Genomic DNA, 23,166 nt, shown 5'->3' with positions numbered 1-23,166 from the left:
CTTCCTAACTAAAGAACTGAAGATAATAAATTTGTATTGTTTAAGCCACTGAGGTAATTTGCTGTGGTTATTTGTTACAGCAGCAATGTAAAAACTTACACAGTCTTCATCACCTCAAGCTTGGATTAACACAATAGAAAATTTTCAATTTCTCCAGCCTCTCAAATATCTAGGTCATCATAGTAATTCTTGCTCCCCAAACTCTTGTCAACTATCACTCTATTGTTCAAGGGTCTACAAACGGCAATATTTTCAACTCAGTTCAGTTCAGTCGCTCAGTCGTGTCCGACTCTCTGCGACCCCATGGACTGCAGCATGCCAGGCCTCCCTGTCCATCACCAACTCCTGGAGTTCACTCAGACTCATGTCCATTGAGTCGGTGATACCATCCAGCCATCTCATCCTCTATCGTCCCCTTCTCCTCCTGCCCTCAATCTTTCCCAGTATCAGGGTCTTTTCAAATGAGTCAGTTCTTTGCATCAGGTGGCCAAAGTATTGGAGTTTCAGCTTCAGCATCAGTCCTTCCAATGAACACTCAGGACTGATTTCCTTTAGGACGGACTGGTTGGATCTCCTTGCAGTCCAAGGGACTCTCAAGAGTCTTCTCCAACACCACAGTTCAAAAGCATCAATTCTTTGGCCCTCAGCTTTCTTTATAGTCCAAATCTCACATCCATATATGACTACTGGGAAAACCATAGCCTTGACTAGACTGATCTTTGCTGGCAAAGTAATGTCTCTGCTTTTCAATATGCTGTCTAGGTTGGTCATAATTTTTCTCCCAAGGAGTAAGCTTAGTTTTCAAACTAAGCTCCTATAAATATCAGAAGGTCTGAAGTGCCTCTTCTGGACCTGCCAGAGTTCAAAGTGGAAGGTTAGTGAATACTGCTGAAAATGACCCGAAAAGATTCCTTGGAGGGACTGGTCAGCAGAATTTTCCCAGGGCTTCATCACCAAACATGTTGAACAACAGCAATATACTGGTTGGTTTATAAAGTCTTGCAGTGTTGACCACTTACACTGCCCTGCTGATAAAACCGGTCAGTTTGCTGGGATGAAACCGGTTCTGCTGCTCCAGCCAGAATGGACAATACAACTAATTTCTGAACCAGGGGCTAGTGAGCAGGGATAGTTACATGACAATATATTATATAGCTAATTTCCCAGTGCAATCAGGTGCTCTTCAAAGATGAAAGAGGGAGACATGATTTGAAAGAGATCATGTGAGTCAAGAGAGACAGTGCAAGTCTAAAGCTGACTTATTTCTTGGACAACTGTACAGTTTAGTCCATATAGTCCACCCTCCTCTAACCCTTTCTTCTTTGCCTAATCTTGCAATCAAAATTGTCAAATATATCAAGTTTCTTGTTGGTTAAACTTTCATTTTACATTCTACAGTAAGTTTCAGCCTTTTAGTCCTATCTGTTGGTGGGGCACCTTTTGTGACCAGCTTTAATGGCCTCTATATGGCTTAACCAAGAAACAAGCAGATATTCTGAATGATGCTTGGTCTGCAAATTTTCTTAGTAAAATTATACTACAAATTTATCATTAAGAACAAAGACCTAGGACCTGCCTCTATATATAAGGTAATGGAATCTCTATTAAAATGATCTAGAGTACAGTGGGTTTGGTAAAATTTGTAATATTGGTTAAATGTGAAGAAATTCTTTCCAGCAAGTCTTGACTGCAACAGATTTTCTAGAAATAAATTCCCTAAAGCAGTGGTGCCTAACTAAGTGTGGGCAACAAGAATCACCCTGGAAATTCTTAGTCAGTGTGCAGTGGGATTTGGACATGTGCATTTGACCAAGCTTTTTAAACGATTCTCACGTGTACCCTGCTCTTAAGCCATCTGTTTTATTTGCTTCCTGAAAAGTTGATGATGCTTTAAAATGAAATAACAATAGTCCTTCTCTGAGCTGTAATCACAGAAATTTCACCTTCTGGTACTCCTACACACAATGGCATAATTCAGAGTCAGCTTTTCATGATTATGTTAATTAACAGATCGTGTGCTCAGTGTATAGTGAGAACTCAGTGCATAGTTCTTGAGTTTGTATGTTAACTATTCTGATTCCCTTGAACTTTTGTGGAAGTAATGTGTGAGTCAGTCCAAAGTAGTTTTGTAGCAATAAATGCTTTTGTTGACTATTGGCGAGTTCCTTATTGTGTCTTAACAGTCACTCACCTTAGTGTCAATCTTCTGAGCTACTTGCATTCTTAAGATCCATGTGCTGGTTTTATGAAATTGAAAGGCTACATATATTTTTCTGATCTTTGCATTCTTCCCAAGGGCCTTGTAGGAATAGCCTTGTGGGTTTCATAAGCTATATGGTAGTTTAGTGTTTTCAAATAGATACTCCCAGGGGAACAAAAGACATTCCAGGAGTCCTCTTGACGGCATTAGGGACCAAACAATTTTAAAAGAATGAATTTCTAGATAGTTATACATATGTTGTTGTTTAGTTGTTAAGTCATGTCCGACTTTTTTGCAACTCCTTGGACTGTAGCCTGCTAGGCTCCTCTGTCCATGGAATTTTTCAGGCAAAAATATTGGAGTAGATTGCCATTTCCTTCTCCAGTGGGTCTTCCTGAACTAGGGATCAAACTGGTGTCTACTGCATTGCAGGCGGATTCTTTACCACTGAGCCACATATACTTTTTACTGAAACTGATCTGCCTGTATACTGGTTCTTTTCCATCTCCTTTATTCTAATTCCCCTTTTACAAAAGATAGGCTACAACTCACCATCTTCAGGCTAACTGGTTCTTGTCCTAAATGAAAAAAACTCTGGGCTTGAAATAAAGGGGAAGTTGTAAATTTGAGTACCATAACTCAAAGTATGGCTTCTGTTATTTTTTGGCTTGCACATATTTCTAGCCAAGGTGAAGTGTGGCATGATAAATGAGCTATTTTGGTCCACAATCAGATGTTCTAAATTCAGCTATAGAATTGTGCAGTTATGGGGCATTATGATACTTTCACATTAATATTCTCACCTTTTCCATTCCTGAATAACTGTCAAAGAATGCACCACCCCTGAAGAAGAGTTCAAGAGTTTTGTTTAAATTAACCCAAACTGAGAAAGTTCACCTACATGGAAAGTTTGAGCAAAAGGATGGTAATCTGAGACTAAGATTTGAGAGGATGTTTGAGATGCAGAAAGAAAAGCAAAGAAAGTGATGAAAGTATGGACAGACATTTTTTTAAATGACTGTAAAAAGTAGTAATAATGCTTATCAGATTTCAAGAAAAGATGCATTTAAAATACTAGACAATAATAGGATGTATGCCAAAAAAAAAAAAAAAATTAAGGAGTTAAAGCATTCTAAGTTCCCTATGCTATCCAGGAGAAAGATAATAATTTTGTTTTAGATCTTAAAAAATGATGGATTAAGCATGCATGTTTTAATTTATCTAAAACAACAGAATCAGAGAGTAAAACTGAAATAATAAAATAAATAAATTTAAGCAAAATTAATAATAAAATTTAAAAGATGGCAAGAAGAGGTAAAAAGAAAACAGAGTATTTTAAAGGAACCCAAATTAAGATAAATTTAAACAAGGCTATGGTTTTTCCTGTGGTCATGTATGGATGTGAGAGTTGGACTGTGAAGAAGGCTGAGTGCCGAAGAATTGATGCTTTTGAGCTGTGGTGTTGTAGAAGACTCTTGAGAGTCCCTTGGACTGCAAGGAAATCCAACCAGTCCATTCTGAAGGAGATCAGCCCTGGGATTTCTTTGGAAGGAATGATGCTAAAGCTGAAACTCCAGTACTTTGGCCACCTCATGTGAAGAGTTGACTCATTGGAAAAGACTCTGATGCTGGGAGGGATTGGGGGCTAGAGGAGAAGGGGACGACAGAGGATGAGATGGCTGGATGGCATCACTGACTCAATGGACGTAAGTCTCAGTGAACTCCAGGAGTTGGTGATGGACAGGGAGGCCTGGAGTGCTGCGATTCACGGGGTCGCAAAGAGTCAGACACGACTGAGCGACTGATCTGATCTGATCTGAAACATTATGGAACTTACATGCTAGTACAAGAAACATACATGTGAAACAAGTACGTACGTAATTTCATATAGTATTGTGCTATGAAGAAAAATCAAATAGGGTAAAACATTAGGTAGTGCTTAGAAGACTTTTTATTTATTTTTTTAAAAATTTACAATTCATTTAATGGCAACTGGCAATCATCAAACTAGCAACGGTTATCTTCAAACATTGTCACACTAGCCGTGCTACCATTTCTCAAGATTGATCAGATACCTAGAGTCACAGACATTTCACACACAAGATGCATCATATAAATCAGACTTGGTTTATCACCAGCATTTATAAAACCAGACTTAGGAAAAGAAGTAGATCTGGGGACACATGCATGGTCTTAATATAGTGAATGTTTAGCCTGCCTCGACTATTAGGAAATCAGAACAGCAAGAATATTCGTAGACTATTTTTGGATAAGGAAAGATCTGAAAGAGGGAGGAAGAAAGACTCTATAAGGCTTTTTATCTTGAGCAAGAGAAAAGGTTGAAAAGAGGAGAGGCTACAAAAAGGAGATTGAGAAGACAGTAGGCGAGATGGGAAGGAAACCAGAGTGTGGCTTGGTGAAGAAATGTTTCAATAAGGTGGGCACAATCAACTGTGACACTAAGAATGCCTGGTTAATTTTTTACACACATCTTTCCCAGACCTGGAGAACACAGCCAGGCTCAGTACTAAGAAGAGTTTCATAGTCTCATTAGGCATACCTAAACCTAGAGAGCAGCTGAAGTCAGACAACCTGAAGTTGAATCCTAGCTCTGTCTCTTTCTGGTTGTGAGCTGTGTGGTCTTTGGCAAATTATTTGACCTCTCTGTGCTTTGATTTCCCCAGCCATAAAATGGGTATAGTAACAGCACTTGTTTTCTCTGGCTGTTGCGATTAAATAAGTTAATATTTATAAAACACTTAGAATATACCTGAAATAAAAGGAGTCATCATGTATGTCCTTATTAAAAAGTGAAAAATCTCTAAGATAGCAAAGATAGAAAGGACAACTTTGCTTACAGAATACAGACTTGCATCCTCAGTAGGTTCACGTTGGCACAAGACTTAAGTAAATCATCACCATGACTGATAAGATAATTATATTCTGATAAACATATGGCATGAAATAAACTATGGCTAGAATATATCTAGTTCTTTTTTACTGTAGTATCCTGAATTTAAGGTGTATATAATTTTACATAAAATTATTTTTCAGTTGTCATAAGGAATATTCGTCAAATGCTTGGTGGTTCAGATCCCTAATCTGTTACTCTTTTTCAGTTGGATTATGCCCTTTTCTCTTTTCAATCTAAAATAAACTCAGATGGAAAGTGACATTAATAAAACTTTCAGTCTCCACATTAACAGAAGAAATAGCTGAATACTTCCTTGGTCCTAGGCATTACAAGGAGCCAAACAAATCATTTTTGTGTAAAACACTGAAGTAGGTGCTTTGAAGGAGTCATAAAAGTTTATGACTCTAACTAATGTGAAAGATAAAATGCATGTACTTGAGATAATTGCACAATGGGAGTATATGGCTAATGAATGATACGGTAAGTGTTATAAAAGATAAGGCAGAGTTTATTACTGGCTCTAAGGAAGTTTCATGAACGAAGTGAGATTTTTGTGTGGGCCTGGGTAAAGGGAAACATTACAGTTACTATATTTTAGAATATGTAGACTCAAACTACCTTTAATGCAAACTTAGAAAATTACTAGAGAAAGTATTTCAGCAAAATGAGGAAGTAAACTAAGAAAATACTAGATCCATAAGACCAGGACTCCAATATAAATAAGACAGGCACAAAGTGAAGTCCCAGGATGTCAGCTATTCAGCAGGACTAGATCATTTGTGCAGATCAGAGCAAGAGAACAGAGTGAGGGAAGGAAAATTGGAACTGATTGGAGATTTACATCTCAGTGTTTCATCTGAAGTGATAGATGTTTGAGGTATAGAATCCTCTGGAACATTTGGAATAAACAAGCAGTGGGTGAAGCAAAAACACCATCACCAATAAAAAGATAGAAAAACAAGGCAATTATTAACTTGAGGGTGACAGGTGTAAAAAAAAGAAATAATCATATATTGTCCCCACAGTCAATATTTACTAGTCATGATAATGTAAATACTAGCTGCTGACTTATACAGAAGATCATTACAAAACTATGAACAGAAAGCAGTGGAGAGGAGGTTAAAAGACTTAATCCTCAACTATTCTAATCCACAGAGGTAATTTCTATGCCATTTAAATAGCAACGTATAATTTGGGAACAGGTGGGGAGGTAAATTCCAATAGAAAGTCAAAAAAATAGTTGAAAGTATTGCCCCTGAGGAGTGAGAGCTGAGAGATGGTATTCATGGAGGGACTGGGAAGGGATTGATGTTGTTCATTGTAGGTTTGAAAAAGCATTATATGGAGAAAAAAACCTTTTGATTAAAAAGTAAAAGAATGGAAAAAATAGAAAAATCTTAAGACTTTGATAAGTGATCATATGCAGGGTCTGGATGGAACCTGAGATCTATCATTTATTCATATAATGAATGAGATCTCTTATCACTCATTCATATATCAAATAGTTCTCAAGCAACACTTTGAGCCAGGCACTAAACCAGGCCCCAGGAATACAACGGTGAATGAAGACACATTTGGTCCTTGCCCTTATGCAGCTTATGTCCACTACAGCAAATAGACAATGAATGAGAAAATAAATACACAGAAGAGACACTGCCTGTAGCAAGAAGTTGTGTGACTAGGAAGAAAAAAAAAGTGTGCTAGAATGGTGGTGAAGGGAAAAAAGGGTAACTACTTTAGTTGTTTATCAGGGTGAGTCTTTCTCAGATGAGTGAGACTTAAAACGGCATAAATCAAGGAAAGATGTGTACAGACTTGCAGGCAGGAAAGGCTGGTGGGTCTAGAACTGTGGCCCTGAGCAACAGAAGTGAGCCATATGATGGCTCTAGAGACCATTGAAGAAGTCCTAGATCACGTTGCTATAGATATAAATTTGGTAAGTCCTCAGAGTATAGATATTTGAAGCCATGGGAGAAGACTATATAGAGCATAACCCATAATCTCTTCCAGAGGAATTCCAACATTTAAGAGGAAGAGCCATTAAGAGACTGAAAAGGTGGGGATTGTAAAGAAAGGCAAAGCAATGAAGTCTGAAAACTTCCCCAACAATACCCTAACATTTTTGTCATTTTCCTAACTGCCCTACAGGTTTGTATTTCTTTTGACAAAATGCATTACAATTTGAGACTTTACCGTCAGTTCCAGACATAAGTGAAGATACCTGAACCCTAGAAAAATCAGTTTACAATTACCTGAAAAGTTATTTACTCATCCCCACTGTAAATTACACCAGCGTGGCCCAGGACCTTTGTTCGAATCAGAGTCACAGCCACAGTGGTTCTCCTCTGTGCTCCTACTGGGTCATCCAAGAGTGCTAAGATTTCAACTGAGATGTCCCCAGGCTATCCTCAAGACTCTGGTATCCCCAGCCCCTCTGAGAATAAACAACAATCCCATCCTGCACTGTGTTGGAAGGAGATTGAACTCGCTGCCTTGCCCATCGCCTAGGGCGCAGCACTGAGCGAGGTGGCCGTCACCGGCATCGTGATGCGGTTCCGTTCCTTTTGCAGGGGGTGGGGAGGTGCCCTGAGACTGGAACCTGGCGAGTCATGGCGGCGGGCGGCGCCGCCCCAGGTAAACCGGCCGAGCGCAGGGCCCGGACCTCGGAGAGCCGGCGCCAGATGAAAGGTGAGAGTCGAGAGAGGGAGAGGGTGAGTTAAAGGCGGCCGCAGGGGACCGCGAGATTCGAGACCTCGAGCGCGCAGCTTCCCAGGAGAGCCTGCCGCCAGCCAGAGGGCTGTCGAGGCGCCGCCTCCGTGCGCCCCTCGTCAGACGGCGGCAGTTACTGCTTCCGAGGTCATTGGGCTGGCGCGCGCCTGCACGAGGGGCGCCAAGCTGCGCCCAAACTCGGGCAGATGACTTCCCTCTGCCCTCGCCCAGTGCTCGGCCACCACTTCATTCCGTCTTTGCTCCGCTCGGTGATTAACAGCGCGCGCCGCGCACGGCCCGGGGCGGAGGCCGCGGGGCTCTCCCGGCCAGGCCCGCCCCTGGACCCCACCCCGCGGGGATCCGTGCTGCTCCCGGCGCTCCGGCTGCTCTCCAGCGGCCGCAATCTGAGCCGAGGTGGCCGCGGCTCCAGTAATGTCGGGGCCCAGGCTGGAAGCACACGCTTTCCAAGGCGGGGGGAGGCAGGGAGCCCGGCCGCTTGCCCCCGCGCCGGGCACCGAGCGGGAGGCTGGACCAGAGGAAGTAGTCGGGCTTCAGGCGGAGGGGCCAGTGGGAGTGCGCGCGGCCTTAGCGGCGCGGGAGCCAGTCCATTCGAATCCCCTCATAGGGAAGGGGAGTGGTTTTCTATTTGGGGATGAGGGAAAGGCCACAGAAGCTGCCACTGGTTTTGGATCTAGGCACTGAGTATACAAAGCTTTAAGAGGCTCCGTATTTTCCGTTCCCAAATCTGTCTTCTGAGAAAGATTTCCAGCCCCAAATTTGAGTCCTATCTCCCTTCTCAGCACTGACTGTGGGTTGGTCCGGGGGGGAGGGGACGGGAACGGGGGCGGGACGAGGTTGGCGGGAAGTTTAGAGCTCATCCGCGCTCTCTCTCTTTCTCTCTCTCTTGTTCCCCCTGCTCCCTCTTGTGCCCACGTTTTACACTGCCATGCCCTGCTCTCAAGAGGCACAGGTCGTCTCCCCCAGCAAGCGGGCCCGGGCCACGGAGGCTGGCGATATGCGCCTCCGCTTTGCCCGGCTCTCGGAGCACGCCACAGCCCCCACCAAGGGGTCCGCGCGCGCCGCGGGCTACGACCTGTACAGGTGAGTGGGCACTCTGTCCGCCCGAGCCCCGGGGGAAGGCCGGCCCGGGCCAGGAGGCTCGCCTTGTGTCCCATCGTCCGGACTTCTCGCAGAGAAGTCCCAATTTCCGAGTGATAGAGCTCTCAGGTTAGCTTACATGCCCGATTGCGGCTACAATTTGAAACAGTCATTGAAAAGTGCAGAAACAAACGCATTTTGCATTATATAGGGTTTTTGCCTTTTTGGGGAGTGGGGGCCCACAGCGTGGCTCGTGAGATCCTGTTTCACTAGCCCGGGATGGCACCTGCACCCCCTGCAGTGGAAGACTGGAGTCTTAACCACTAGACCACCACGAAAGTCCTGCCTTTTTCTAACGTTGAAAATTTTAGTTTTCCTCTTTAGCATAAATTCAGTACGGATTTGGGCAGATTGTGGAATAGTAAATAGCAATAAACGACCGCCCAGGTGTTATTTTATTTGCAACATTTTTTGCGTACTTTCCAAGTGGAAGGTAGAGATGAAGAAGGCCGACTTTGGCTTTCAAGTAGTGGCCTGAGAGTGGTACTGTGGTCAGTAGAAAGAAAAGCCATGCTGGGAGCCAAGGTTGTTAGGTAATAAAATACCCAGGAAAGATTAGTGGAAGTTGCTTCTGCTTTAAGGGTTAGTAAGTTAAGTTCCCCCCAAGGACTTGCCAGAAGTCTGAATATGAAAAGCAAGAATGTTAGTTAATACTACCACCTCTTTTGTACAGCATTTTTTACCTATCCTAAAAGCTGTCCCATGTGCTATTTTATTTAATATAGCAATCCTGAAGTAGATGAGTGTTACTTTTTACGGATGTGGGGTTTTGTGAAGAGATGACTTGATTGCCCAAGGGCTTGAACATAATAGAATTTTTGACCCTGAATCCACTGTTTGTTTGTTTGTTTTTTAACCCCCTTGAGTACTGTCCCCACTTCTTCAAACCATTAAGGTAGGTGAAAAGTGATACTGGAGGGGAGACTGTGTTTATTACATGACTAACTCCCAAGCCTTAGGATTTATTTTAAAGCATCCCAGGTAATTCTAATGTGAGAACCACTGGTATAAGTTGTAAGTACAGGAAAAGAGGAGAAAGGAGTATATGATGATAGTGGGAGAAAAGAAGGAAAAAGTGAGGTATGAATGATGCAGCTGAATGAGGTACAATTCAGTCCCTTATTTCATGAATAAAAATAGTGATGTAGATTGACTACACCACAGCTGGGCACTGTTGTGAGTCTAAGAAGAGACCTTAATTTAGGGTACTTGATAAGCATCCTCCTGTTAAACACAGAAGACTTTCTATGTTGACTTGGACATAATTCATCTCTTCAATAAATTAGCGTTTTAACTATATCAAGAGAGGAAATTCCAATGAAAGAAGTAAAGACAGCAGCATTTTACTAGTCTTACTTAAGGGCTCCAAAGTAACTTCCAGTTCTGCTTATTGTAAAATCTCTTACATTTTTAGCAAAGAGGGGGCTACAGTAGCAGTAGAGTAGCAGCATTATGTGGGTGGACCTTAGAGGATCAGCTCCTCAGTAATGTCCATCTCTAGGACCTGTTCACAGTGGTTACCTCTCTCCCTCAGCCAGTGAAGTTCAAGTGAGGTTCACAGCCACCGCTTGGTAAGCCTGATCAACTAGCAAGTGCAGAACAGATGCAGCACAGCTGAACATACCCCTCCCCCCTTTCATGTTGCTCCCCACCCATTTTTCTCCCTTCCTTCTGGACATTTTCCCTAATGCTTAGAGGATTGTTGTGAGAATAAAATGAGTTGTACAAAGCAGTTAGAACTGTACCTGGGACAGAGTAATGGGTTAATAAATATTAGCTATTATTTGCTATTATCTGCCTTTCTTTCTTCATTCTTTTATCTTTTTTGTACCATGTTAGTGAATCATATACCTTCTAAAGTCTGCCTTTCAGCCCTCTCCTGCTAAAAAATTATCTCAGTTTGCCAACACAATTTTGTTCAAAGGAAAATACGTTTACAGGTTGTCACCTCTTTTACCAAAGAATGCTTAGAGAATTACTATATCTAAATACCAGTTATCTTTCACTATTTTCTTAGTGCCTATGATTACACAGTACCACCGATGGAGAAAGTGCTTGTGAAAACTGACATTCAGATAGCCCTTCCTTCTGGGTGCTATGGAAGAGTGGGTAAGTGACTTGAGACACAGATAACTATTTGTCATGCTCTTCCCTTGTGATCAGTTCTTTCTTCTTAGTTTAAAATTTGGGGTGTATAAATGAGGGAAGGGATATTGCTTGGACTGTGTCCTAAAATAAAGACATGCCAGCTGCGAGGGCAGTTGCAATCACTTGAAAACTTTCCTTTATGTAGCTACATTTGCCTCTCTTTGCTTTTCTTCCTCCCCCAGATTCCTTACTTAAGGTTTTAGGACACTCACATTAGCCTAGGAGGTTGTTCTCACAACTGTTCACTGTGAGAAAAACTGAAAATATAGGTGATGTTTAACTGGTGGTTTTTCCAGTGGTAACCAATTCTCCCCTCAGGGATCAGATGGCATATGAAGTCAGATTTCTTTGTGAAGATGTTTATTTGTTTTATAAGAATAAAGATGCAGGGTTAAGATAATGGCACATGGCATCTTATATCACCAATATAAGTAAAGTTTCTAAGCCCTGAGAATATCAGGCCCTTAGCCTTTCCCCCTTGGGTTTCCTCCCATGAGGTGTGCTAGGTAAGGGATGCTCTTCAGTGCACTAGAGGAAAAGGCCTCATCGTGGGAGGAGAGAGGATAAAATGCAGGGCAAGCCAACTAAAAATCAAACCAAAAAATGCGGGTTTGATTTTTTTTCCTGCAGCGAGTCAGTTATCACTGTAGAAAGAGTTTAAAACTTCTTTTCAAGAGTCTAATTACTTGCTGACTGACTTAAGAGTAAACATAAAGGAGCAAATGGAGCTGTGATCCCAGGGGGATCTTGTTAGCCAGAGTCTGAGAACTGCTGATACTTGACCCTTTAAAAGAAAACTGAAATGAGCTCTCTCTCATTTGAACTCTTTTTGGCTGCACTGACGGCATTTTTAGTGTATTGGGGGGGGGGGGTGGATCAGGAGATGAGGTGAAATAACGGTGAAGGCAGGAAGGGGTAGCATTTACCAACAAAGTGCCTGATTTAAGTTACTCTGGAATAAAATACTAGAAATTAGGATAATTAATTGTAGGCCTGTTGCTCAAGTCAGCAAGAGTTAAGGCATATAACTTAGCTTCTTACTCTGGTTCATTTGTTTCATTCAGATTTGTCTTTTGGCATCTGAATTATGAGTAGGAGTCCCAAGTTCAAGGTTAACCTCTGCTACTCTGGTTGGGTTTATGCCCCTCCCCTTCTTATCCATACTGCAACGGATCTCCTATCTTAAAAGTCCCTTCCTCTGCCCCATGTCCCTTCCAGCTTCCATCCTCCCTTTGTGATCAAACATCTGGACAGCATTGTCCACGGTTTTCACCACTTGTTCACTTTCCATTTCTTTCCTGCAGACCACAGCTTCAACACTTATCCTCAGTTGCCTAAAGACATGCTGGAGTGGTTTAAGTTGGTTTTGAATTAAACCTTGTCAATATTTTTCCAAACTTTTCTACTTTGATCATACAATGTGATAAATACATTTTTAATTCAGAACTGTCTGCTAAGGTTAAGATACAGATGTTATAGGGATGAGAGTGGCATGCTTAGATTGTGTCAATTTTATTCAGTATTGCCCTTCTTAAGATAGTCAATTTATTTTTGTTTGTTTGTTTTATAGCTCCTCGTTCTGGCTTGGCAGCAAAACACTTCATAGATGTAGGAGGTAATATATTTACATTTTTATTCTGTAAATATTTACAAGTGTTTATTTTGTTTTTGCAGTAATCAAATGACAGATTTTGTTTTTATCAAGAAAAGAAAATGATTTTTGTTGTATCTTGCCTTTTAGAAATTTCTGTCCCTAAGTAAAAGATGATTATGATACAGTTTTGAATGCTATTTGAGTATGTCTACTTTTTTAATGACCATTATGTGAAATGTTGTTATTTCACTCACAAGCTAGACACTATCTGACAGATAGGATTTTGCCTTGGTTTAGTGATAATCTGCATTTAGTCCAAAAATGACTGTTCACAGAAGGAAGTTTGTTATTACAAGGAAAGGAAATGCTTTTATATCATTATTTAAGCAATTGTAGTTAGTGCTTCTCTCACAAGGCCTCTTAGCCCTCAGATGAGTGAGTATGTTAAATTCTCCACCTCCTGCCTTTTTTATATGAAGCTGCTTTTTAATAGACTAGGAAACTGACTCAGAAATGGCCCCAAGTTGCCTCTTTAGAAACTGAAATCCATCCATATGATTCCAATCCCCTTGTTCTTTCCACTGCAGTTAAATGCCGTGGATCACTCTGCCCTGTCCGTCTACCAACCTAGCTCTGCCCTGTATTAACTTACTGTTCCCTCTGGCTGAGGCCTGTCCCTGGGCCATCTCCCCATGCTATCACTAGGTGGTGCTGTGGGGTAAAACAGGAGCCCAAAAATAGCTCTTAGAGACTGAAGAGGAGCTGAATATAACTCAACGGAGATGGACAGCCCTCTGGGGTTGAGAATTCCCTGGGCTAATTTATGCTTGACTTTCAAGAATATTTTTACAAGGTCTAGTATGGTCACTCGGAGAAGACAGTGGCACCGCGGTACTCTTGCCTGGAAAATCCCATGGACGGAGGAGCCTGATGGGCTGTAGCCCATGGGGTCGCTAAGAGTCGGACACGACTGAGTGACTTCTCTTTCATGCATTGGAGAAGGAAATGGCAACCCACTCCAGTGTTCTGGCCTGGAGAATCCCAGGGACGGGGGTGCCTGGTGGGCTACCATCTACAGGGTCGCACAGATTTGGACACTACTGAAGTGACTTAGCAGCAGCAGTATGGTCACTTAAGACAATAACTTAAGGATATAAAAGATGGTATTTTAAAATAAATTTCAGAGGGTTATGAAAGGAACATGGGCTTTGGAACAACTGGATTTGGGCTCTACTTTGTCACTAACTAGCTAGTTACTGCTTAACTTTTCTGAGCCTCAGTTTCCTTATCTGTAAAATGAAAATTAGTGTGCTTGCCCTGAAAGATGGGAGGATTGAATTATAATGTATCTAAAGCACTAACACTGCTTGGTACATATTTTCTGTCCTCTATGATTTTTTTTTTTAACATGGAAACTTTTTCTGACTTTGTTACTAACTTTTGCTCTATTTAAAACAATCCTCTGAAAAAAATTCATGTAAAAGCAACGGAAAGTTAGTTTGCCTGGTGGTTCCTGTGGTATTATTCACACAGTCACATTGTGGTGTGTTCTTGGATGCAGAGTATCTTAAAAATGTCTCCTAGGCACACATTTATCATAGTTGGCCACAGTTTTTATTTCAGAAGAGGGATATTGTTAGAAATCCCAGGCTGTAAATAAGGGTCAAAGGGAAAAGTTGAGTATGCAGGATTCCGTTCAGAATTCACATCTGGTAGGTGTGGATAGTTTTCAGTAAAGAAGGTTTCCAACAAATGACATGCCAAAGTCTTGACACAGTAAAACTTTTGCCTGAAGTCAGTTAATCACTCTGCCAGTTCCAATGCATGATTTTTCCAGTGATAACTTCAAAATACTTTCTGCTTTCTCATGAAGAGAAATACCCTTGATGTTTATGTCCCTTATGTACGAAAGGAATGTCTTGTATTTTCTTTGACGGTCAGTTTGCCTTTGAATAACAAGTAATAAATGAACTTGGAACTATTAGTTTTTTTAAAATACTGTTGGCATTCATGCTTTTAAAAAAGGAGTAATTAAGAACCATTTTTTCTGTCATACATTCTAGTTGACTTGAAAGGACTTAATTTCTTTCAATCTAGGTAGATCACCTGGCTTTGAGGAATTCAAGACATCCAAGCATATGTGTGATAGGACTCCTTTACAAATGTATAGCAAGGCCTTTACAAAAAAGAGAGTGTTTTGGAATTGTAGAAGGTACCATAAAGTAAACAAATAAATACTTGCAAGTCATATGAAGAAGAGTTAAATATCCAAACAGATAAGGGGGAAAAAAACTGATTATAAGATATAGAAGAGGACATGCAAATATGGAACAAACATATAGAGGTAAAAAAGCCCAGCCTCACTAGTCATCAGGGAAATGTAAATAAATCCATGAAATACCATCTTTTACTCATCATATTGGCCAGAATTAAAAACATTGGTTCAATTTGGTATTGTAAGAGAGCTTGGAAGTGGGCATTCTTAAATATCATGGATAGAAATTTGAATTGCTATACCTTCTTTGCAAAGTTATCTAGCAATATCCATTAAAATTTTAAATATACACACCTTTCAGCCCAGGAAAGTGCTTTTTTTTTTTTTTTGAAACTATTTGATGAGAATACAATACAGTAATACACAAGGACATATGTAAAGGACTGTTTTGATTATTATAGGAAAAATGTAAAAACGACCTGAATGTCTGATGATTATGTAAGAGAATAGCTACATAGGAATCATGGTGCTGTATTTCCATATCTTGGATCTAAAAGAATGACTAAGATTCAGATATGTTACTCTCAAAGGATAGCTGTACTATTTTAGGTGGAAAAAATGTGTAAAATATGTGGCTGCCTGAGGGGGAGAGTTGGGAAGTATTATTAGGTTTTACTTTATATGTATTTGTACTGTTTGGGTACTCTAAAATTTTTTAGTAAAGGAGTGAGTTCAGAAGTCAGCACACATGGTCTTTATCTAAGGCACTCTAGGTGAATGAGTGCTAGCCTGAGCACTCCCACTTGGAGATGCCAGAGCTTCCTGTGGTCATTTGTTCCGGCATGGGAGGCAGGGAATGACCTGCTGCTGAGGGGTTCCTTCCTTAACTCTGATCTGAGCCATTCCTGCAGCTGAAACTTTCTGCATCTAGATAATATAGAAAACAGCTGGCCCTATCTTTATATCCATTCTTTGAGTAAATATCAAGGACTAAGTTAATGATCAACTGGCAGTGGGGGGAAAGAGGCCAGGCTTCAGTATTCTTTGAGTTGGTCAAAGTTTTATTGATGTAGAACCAGAAAAGAATAGACTGTTTCCTTCAGTCTAGACATGATATGAACCACTTTCAGCCAGTTTTATACTCACTGTTCTCACTGTTTAAAAAAGTGTTTTATCTGTAATTCAAACTCTAAATCTTATGTCAGGAACCTTGTAAGAAGTATTTTAAGTTCAGTTTCACTTAGCCCTACTAATTCATTCATAAAGCACAGGGGTTCATCTAAACTTCTATAGTAATCCACTGGAAGAATCTAAAATGTTAGCTTTTCTGCATATATTTCCCTGTGGTGGAACTTTTTTTTTTTCATTTTGCCTTTTTTTCCCTATATGAGAATATTGAAAGTGAATGCTTACTCTTGTTCTAAAAAAGAAAAAAATAAAACCAACTTTTTTTTTTCAATTGACCTTCAAATAACTATGAGTCTAGCCAACCAGCATTAGTACCCATTGAACTAAATTCCTGATTCTTTTTTTTTTCTTCTTTGATAAGAGTTTTTTTGTTCCCCCAGAGAAGTGGGGTATTAATAAGATGTAAGATATGACATGGAGCTGCATTTAATTAGATTCACATGAATCCTATCTAGCATTTTACAAACTGAAGGGAAAGAATTAACATGTATAAAAGGAAATAGGCATTGAGGGGAAAGATAGGGATAGGAAAGTGACTGCTAATAGCTAGGGGGTTTCTTTTTGGGATAATGAAAATGTTCAAAAATTGATTGTGGTCATGTTTTCACAGTGCTGAATACACTAAAAAAATGTTGACTTGTGAATTTTGTCTTAATTTTTAAAAAGTAAATGAGAAGACCTGGTGCACCTACATTATCTGTGCTTGTGTTTATGGGAAGGTTTTGGATTCTTGGTACAAAGATAAATGCTAGCAAGTTGGGTAGATGTACTTCTCTGGGCTGTGGCAGGGCCCTGGCTCAAGATCCTCTCCTGCAAAAATTTGCTGCTTTTGTGTTTATAATCTCAAACAGGTTCTAATTACACAGTTGTGTATAAAAGTACACTCATTATTAAGCTTATGTGCTAATGTCTTCTGAGAGATCATGCTCTTAAGAAAGGATGGTAGCTCAAATGGAAAGGAGAAGAAGAATGTGAAGTGAACAGTTCAGCTCCATTTTCATTATAAAAATGGAGTGTTCTGATATTTGCTAGACTGCTGCTTAACAGTGTCAGCATTGACTTATTCCACCACAGATCTTCTGGCTTTTTGACATTTTTATTTATGACTCAATCATATTTCAGTCTGGATATTAGTGGGAAGCTGCTACCAGGAAAAGCCTTTGAAACCCAAATCATAATTTTCTCCTAGTCCTTTTGGCAGGTATGCAGCAGATAGACAGTAGCACTGGGAGAGAGTAGTTAAGGATGACTTGGCTGAGATGCTAAGCACCTACTCCCAATTTAGAGTAGGTAATGGTCACCATTTGTAAGGATGACAGGTTGGAAAATTAGGACCACTTTCAAAATTCTTATTTGAATTTTGGGCTTCCCTGGTGGCTCATTTGGTAAGGAATCTACCTGCAATGCAGGAGACCTGGGTTCAATCCCTAGGTTGGGAAGATCCCCTGGAGGCGGACATGTCAACCCATTGTAGTATTCTTGCCTGGAGAATCCCCATGGACAGAGGAGCCTGGCAGGCTATAGTCCATGGGGTCACACAGTAAGACACGACTGAGCGACTAAGTACATTTGCATTTTAGTAATATCATTTCTTAGCTTTGAGGCTTTACATAGTAGCAGAGCAAGATTCACATATTCATTGTAAGGATAAAACTTTTAGAGCTACATAGGAATGATTTTGAGGTAATTATATACCCTTAAGTACCATACACTAAGCTAAGATCATTTTTCTTTTCTCCAGCTGGTGTCATAGATGAAGATTATAGAGGAAATGTTGGTGTTGTCCTGTTTAATTTTGGCAAAGAGAAGTTTGAAGGTATGTTAAATATATCTAATCACATCAATGTAATGAGTTTTGTATTAAATATGTCTAAATAGCACATACTAACTCCTCTGATTCTCATTGTACTGTGTGAGGCAGGATACAGAGAATGCATCAATAAAGAATCAGTAATAAATTGTTTTGTCTTTTTCCTTTGAAGTCAAAAAGGGTGATCGAATTGCACAGCTCATTTGTGAACGGATATTTTATCCAGAAATAGAGGAAGTTCAAGTAAGTATCATAAAAGCTGAGTAGGGAATACATGATAACATCTTCAGTGAAGGAAAAATAAAAATTTGAGGATCGAATATGCTATTGGTAACTAAATACAGATATTTCTCAACTTAACAATGCGATTACATCCTGATACAGCCATTGTAAATTGAAAAATCTTAAGTCGAAAATACACTTCACACACCTAACCTATTGAACATCATAGCTTAGTCTAGCCTGCCTTAAACATGCTCAGAACACTTATTAACCTAGTTGGACGGAGTCATCTAATGCAAAGCCTGTTTTATAATAAAGTGTTGAATATCTCGTGTAATTTATTGAATACTGTACTGAAAGTGAAAAATAGGATGGTTGTATGAGCACAGAAACTGTGTCAGCATTTCACCCTGTGATGGCATGGCTGACTGGCGGCTGCAGCTCGCTGCCGTTGCCTCGCATCACGAGAGGATCACGTCACATATCACTGACCCAGGGAAAGGTCAAAATTCATTATTTGAAGCACAGTTTTTACCAAATGCATATCACTTTCACACCATCATCAAGTTAAAAAATCACAAGTCAAACCATTCTAAGTTGGAGACCATCTGTAGTGGAATATTTGACTAGTCCTATTTTAAGCAAAATTAAAATCTTAGTTGTAGAACTTCTTAAAATGTTTTCCATGGCTATTATATAGCATTAGTTTGAATAATAAACCATTTAAATAGACTGTGAAATTCTACTATTCCCTTAGCTTTTTTGGTATTATTCAGTATTTTATGGAACATTTTAAAAATTTTAATTTTCTGTAATCTCCTTTTTGAAGGAATGATATAGCAAGAATAAAACTTTTACAAATTAGAAGCTGGAGAGACCTGAAAGAGGATCTAAAATTAACTATATGGCTCACTATCTTTATGTCTTTTCAGGTTTTAGATGACACTGAAAGGGGTTCAGGAGGCTTTGGTTCCACTGGAAGTAATTAAAACTTATGCCAAGAACAGGAAATGAGAATGTACTTTTTTCTTGAAAATAAAGACTTTGCTTAAACTGTTTTGGTGTTTTGCATTTCTGTAAACTTAACACTTCAGCTTCTAAAAGTATTTGGTTTTCTTATGCTTAAGGAAAGGGTACCTCTGTTGGGATCCTGTAGAAACCTACTTCCTTGTGTTTTTCTGCGTTAAGTGGTTATATAAATCTGTTTGTGAACTCATGCAGTTTCTTTTTTAAATTAAATGCACATCAATTATCCCCAAATCTGTATTATTTAATTTGTTATATACTACCACTTAAGTAACTTATTTTTAAAATGCTTTGAATATCATAAGCAATGCATTTCATTTAATAAATTTGAATTCTCACAGATACAAATTATTACATAAATTGAATTAACAGTAAAAAGTTATTGCTAATTCTTCCCTTCAGTGATATAAAAAATGTTTTTCTAAACTTAAGATTATTTGTGAAGTTGGGAAGAAGAGAATCCTTGGTTTATTTTTTAAAATTTTCCCTGTTTTTCTTTTTTTAAAATCTTCCTTTTTGGTAGACCCCAGGTTAACTGGGTACAGGTGTATTTGTGAAAGGAAATGTGAGTTGGGAATCTCCATTTGGTTTATTGCTCTGAATTTCATTCTGTTGGGGTTTCCCTGGTGGCTCAGATGGTAAAGAATCTGCCTGCAATGCTGGAGACCTGGGTTCGATCCCTGGGTTGGGAAGATCCCCTGGAGTAGGGCATGGCAAGCTCGTCCAGTATTCCTGCCTGGAGAATTCCATGGACAGAGGAGCATGGCGGGCTACAGTCCATGGGGTCACAGAGTCGGACACGACTAAGCGACTAAGCACACAAGTAAATTGTAGTACTGTGAATTTGCCTCACTGAAGTAGCAGTAATAGGCTGTCCAAGAAAATACACAATTTAGTACAGATAAATAGATGTAAGGAGGTATGCCTAGACCACTGGGTTTATCCAAGTATCTGAGTAAGTTTGTCTCAGCCATATGAGTTGGTTTAACACCATCTATTGCAGTTTTTGGTGTGCTTTCCATTACTGCATTTCCCAAACCCCTCTGCACCAGGACTTTGGGTGTCAGCTAGGCTTTGTCAATCAGATGCCCTAGTGTGAAGCTCAGGAGCCGTCATTTTGTAGGTGGGGGTCATACAGACGGAATGCTCTGGAGCTGGCAACTCTTGGCTGCCCAGTTTTGGAAGCATGGGTTAGAGTTTGTTTTCCCTGTCCTTCCAGTGTTTCCCTAGGCCATGTTATACTCTGCAATGTATCAATAGTATTTTCCATTACTTTGGAAATATGGGTTACAGTTCATCAGTGAGTCATGAAATTAACTCTGTGTCATAACTAGTGTTAAAAAATACTGAACAGAAATACAGCAGAGGACAACAGGTCAGATAGGTAATTTCTGTGAAGATTATTTGAATTACATACTTATGTGTGCACGTGTTTACTGGGTTATGGTATAAATTATTTCTGAAGTCAGTAAAATTTAAATAAATTCTGCTAAACTAGCTAGAGTCCGGTTCTCTGAACTCTGACCAATACGTAGTAACAGTTGAAGACTGATGTGACTGCTAAGAGATTCCATCTTAGCTTAATGTTAAGTCCACTGTTAAGCACTCACAAACTGCTCTTTTCTTTCTCATAACATGCTTGTGGAGAATAGAAAAAATACAAACACTATTTTATAGGTGAGAAAAACAGGCTCAGAGACATTTCAGCTAACAATGACTACTATTAAAATGGGTCCTATGGCTTCAAAGCCCATGTTCTCTGCGGTGTCTTCCGTCTTCCAAGTGGTAGAGAGGATGTACAACAGAAGGCATGGTTAATGAAAAGCTTCCTCTAGTTTTTTGTACTTGGAATGTGTTTCCATCTGGTACCACACTTAAAGGAAGATGCTCACATTTGAAGCTACTCTAGAGACCTGGAATGATATCCGTGGGTGATATGTTTTCACCTGGGAAAGTGTATTTGTTGGGATGGGAGGAATGAGGGGCAGTTGCCTAGAGAAAGTCCCAGGAATTATAATAGATGTTTTTCGAATCTAAAGACTCAGGTTAGGCTTGTCATATGTGACCTGAGGGACTGAAGTTAGTATCAGTGGGCTTCACCTATAGAAGACAGTGGCTGTGAGAGAATATATATATTAGCCTCTGTCCCCCTGGTGGTAAGAACATCTTTTGTTGTTACTGGTCTTTGACCTCTTCTTGACACAGAGCTCCTGAAACCCTTGTAATTTTGTGGATGACAGAAGTGTTGTGTTCTAACAGGGTGACTCAGTCCCTATATGGCTCCTGAATGAGGTCTGGTCACCAGAAAGGCCAGGCCATGATGAGAGGCTTAGAACTCTCGATTCCTTCCTCCCATTCTCTTGTGGGAGAAGGGCCAAAATTGGAATTAATGATGAATCATTCCCATGTGATGAAGCCTTCATAAAATCCCCAGAAGAGCAGGGCTCAGAGAGCTCACAGGTGGTGCTAGGATAGTATCTGAGCTGATCTCCAAGTACACACAGTGTCAGAACTGAGGAATTGTAGGACACCCCAGCTGGTGTCACAGAGAATTGCCTGGTGTGGGAAAAAGCCTGCACACACCGGGTGCCCAGAAGTGAAGTGTTTTCTGTGAGTAGTAAAGGAGACTCACAGGGAAGAAAGACAAGGTAGGAGAGAACTAGGCTTTTCTCTACACAGGAAGGGAAAAGTCTGTTTCTCCTTAACAGTGGCATAGGGCAGACTTGTGGAACTTCCCCAAAAAAGTGAAAAAAAAAAAAAAAAAAAAAAGCACTGCATGGGAAAAGCAAAAAACTCAAAAGCCATATGGAAGAGTACAATACAGTCTGTTGCACTGAGATTTTTGGAGACGTTTTCTATGTAATATATGTAAAGTTCAAATATTTTAAGATGATTTTACTTTGTTTTATTATGAAATACAAGGTTTAGAAACAAACGTGGATAGTATAGTGAGTAACTACAGTATAGGAACACCTAAATAGTGGTCTGGACTGGTTTGCTAGAACTGAGAGCCTTTGTTAATAAGGCTTGGTTCCTGAGCTCATTTGAGCTTTGCCTTCTTTCAGTCTGCTAGATTCAGCTGGTGAAAGTGGAAGTTGCTTAGTCTTGTCCAACTCTTTGCGACCCCATGGACAGTTCTCCAGGCCAAAATCCTAGGGTGGGTAACTGTTTTCTTCTCCAGGGGATCTTCCCAACCCAGGGATCGAACCCAGGTTTCCTACATTGCAGCAGGTTCTTTACCAGCTGAGCCACAGGGAAGCAGATTTAGTTGGTAGCAAAGGAAATCCAGGGTATGTCACTTTATTCGGGCAAGTCTTCCTTTCCACTAGAAACAGCACCAGTTTTTTTACTTATGGCCAAAGAGGAGCATCATTTTCACAGGCAAGGCTGCACTTTGGTTATCAACTGTAAATTGAATAGCAGTCACCGTTCTATCGATTTTTTTCCAGGCAGAAACCAGGCAGTTTTCCTCTCCCTTGACAGTTCTGCCTCCCTCACTAATGATGTCCACTATCCACTCCTGTCCTTGGTGCTGTATGTGTCAGGAGAGAAATAGTCAGGGAGACTCCTACAAGCTAATCTGATGCCCCATCAGTTAACTTCCTTGATGGCTATCTGTAGAAGAAATCATTTAAACAGCTGGCCTAGGTGGATGGTGAATAGAGGTGGGGGAAGACCCAAGATTTGGATCTCAGAGCCCTTCCGCACACAGTATTTCTTGCCACATGACCATCTCCATCCCACCTGGCTGGAAATATGTAGCTACCTGGAGTTTTCTGTTTGGGGTTAATGGATCTTGGACATATTGACATGATTACATGAGTGCTGAGTCCAAGTTGTCACGTAAAGTGTTCTCAGCAGAGCTTCTACCTACCCCAATCCCCTGGCTTTGACCACCCCCAAATCACACTTAATCCTATTTTTCATTTGCTCCTTTCCCCACTGCATCTTCAACCCCAGCATTGGTCCCTGTTAGAAGAGT

The 23,166-nt window shown here is 40.3% G+C and overlaps 1 protein-coding gene and 1 non-coding gene across 5 annotated transcripts; one reads left to right on the top strand and one right to left on the bottom strand.

Moving 5' to 3' along the window:
- Positions 1–4,326: 4,326 nt before the first annotated feature.
- Positions 4,327–4,458, bottom strand: LOC139185494 (small nucleolar RNA SNORA72). Its single transcript, XR_011569077.1, has one exon. It is a non-coding gene; the product is annotated as a small nucleolar RNA SNORA72 (small nucleolar RNA).
- A 3,206-nt stretch (positions 4,459–7,664) lies between these two features.
- DUT (deoxyuridine triphosphatase) lies at positions 7,665–19,216 on the top strand. Of its 4 annotated transcripts, none has more exons than XM_019968878.2 (7): positions 7,665–7,802; positions 8,786–8,924; positions 10,999–11,090; positions 12,700–12,744; positions 17,868–17,942; positions 18,109–18,179; positions 19,091–19,216. In XM_019968878.2, the coding sequence occupies exons 1-7, from the start codon at positions 7,724–7,726 to the stop codon at positions 19,145–19,147; spliced, it is 558 nt and encodes a 185-aa protein (XP_019824437.2). In that variant the 5' UTR covers positions 7,665–7,723; the 3' UTR covers positions 19,148–19,216. The 4 variants fall into 4 exon arrangements, with proteins under 4 accessions (XP_019824437.2, XP_019824438.2, XP_019824435.2 ...); XM_019968879.2 differs by lacking the exon at positions 7,665–7,802 and adding an exon at positions 7,841–8,092; XM_019968876.2 differs by lacking the exon at positions 7,665–7,802 and adding an exon at positions 8,102–8,252.
- The last annotated feature ends 3,950 nt before the right edge of the window (positions 19,217–23,166 follow it).

Source organism: Bos indicus, chromosome 10 (genome assembly GCF_029378745.1).
Source record: "Bos indicus isolate NIAB-ARS_2022 breed Sahiwal x Tharparkar chromosome 10, NIAB-ARS_B.indTharparkar_mat_pri_1.0, whole genome shotgun sequence".
In the NCBI taxonomy this organism is placed as follows: domain Eukaryota; kingdom Metazoa; phylum Chordata; class Mammalia; order Artiodactyla; family Bovidae; genus Bos; species Bos indicus.
Note: the sequence above shows the minus strand (reverse complement) of the source record. Positions and strands in the feature narration are given on the sequence as shown.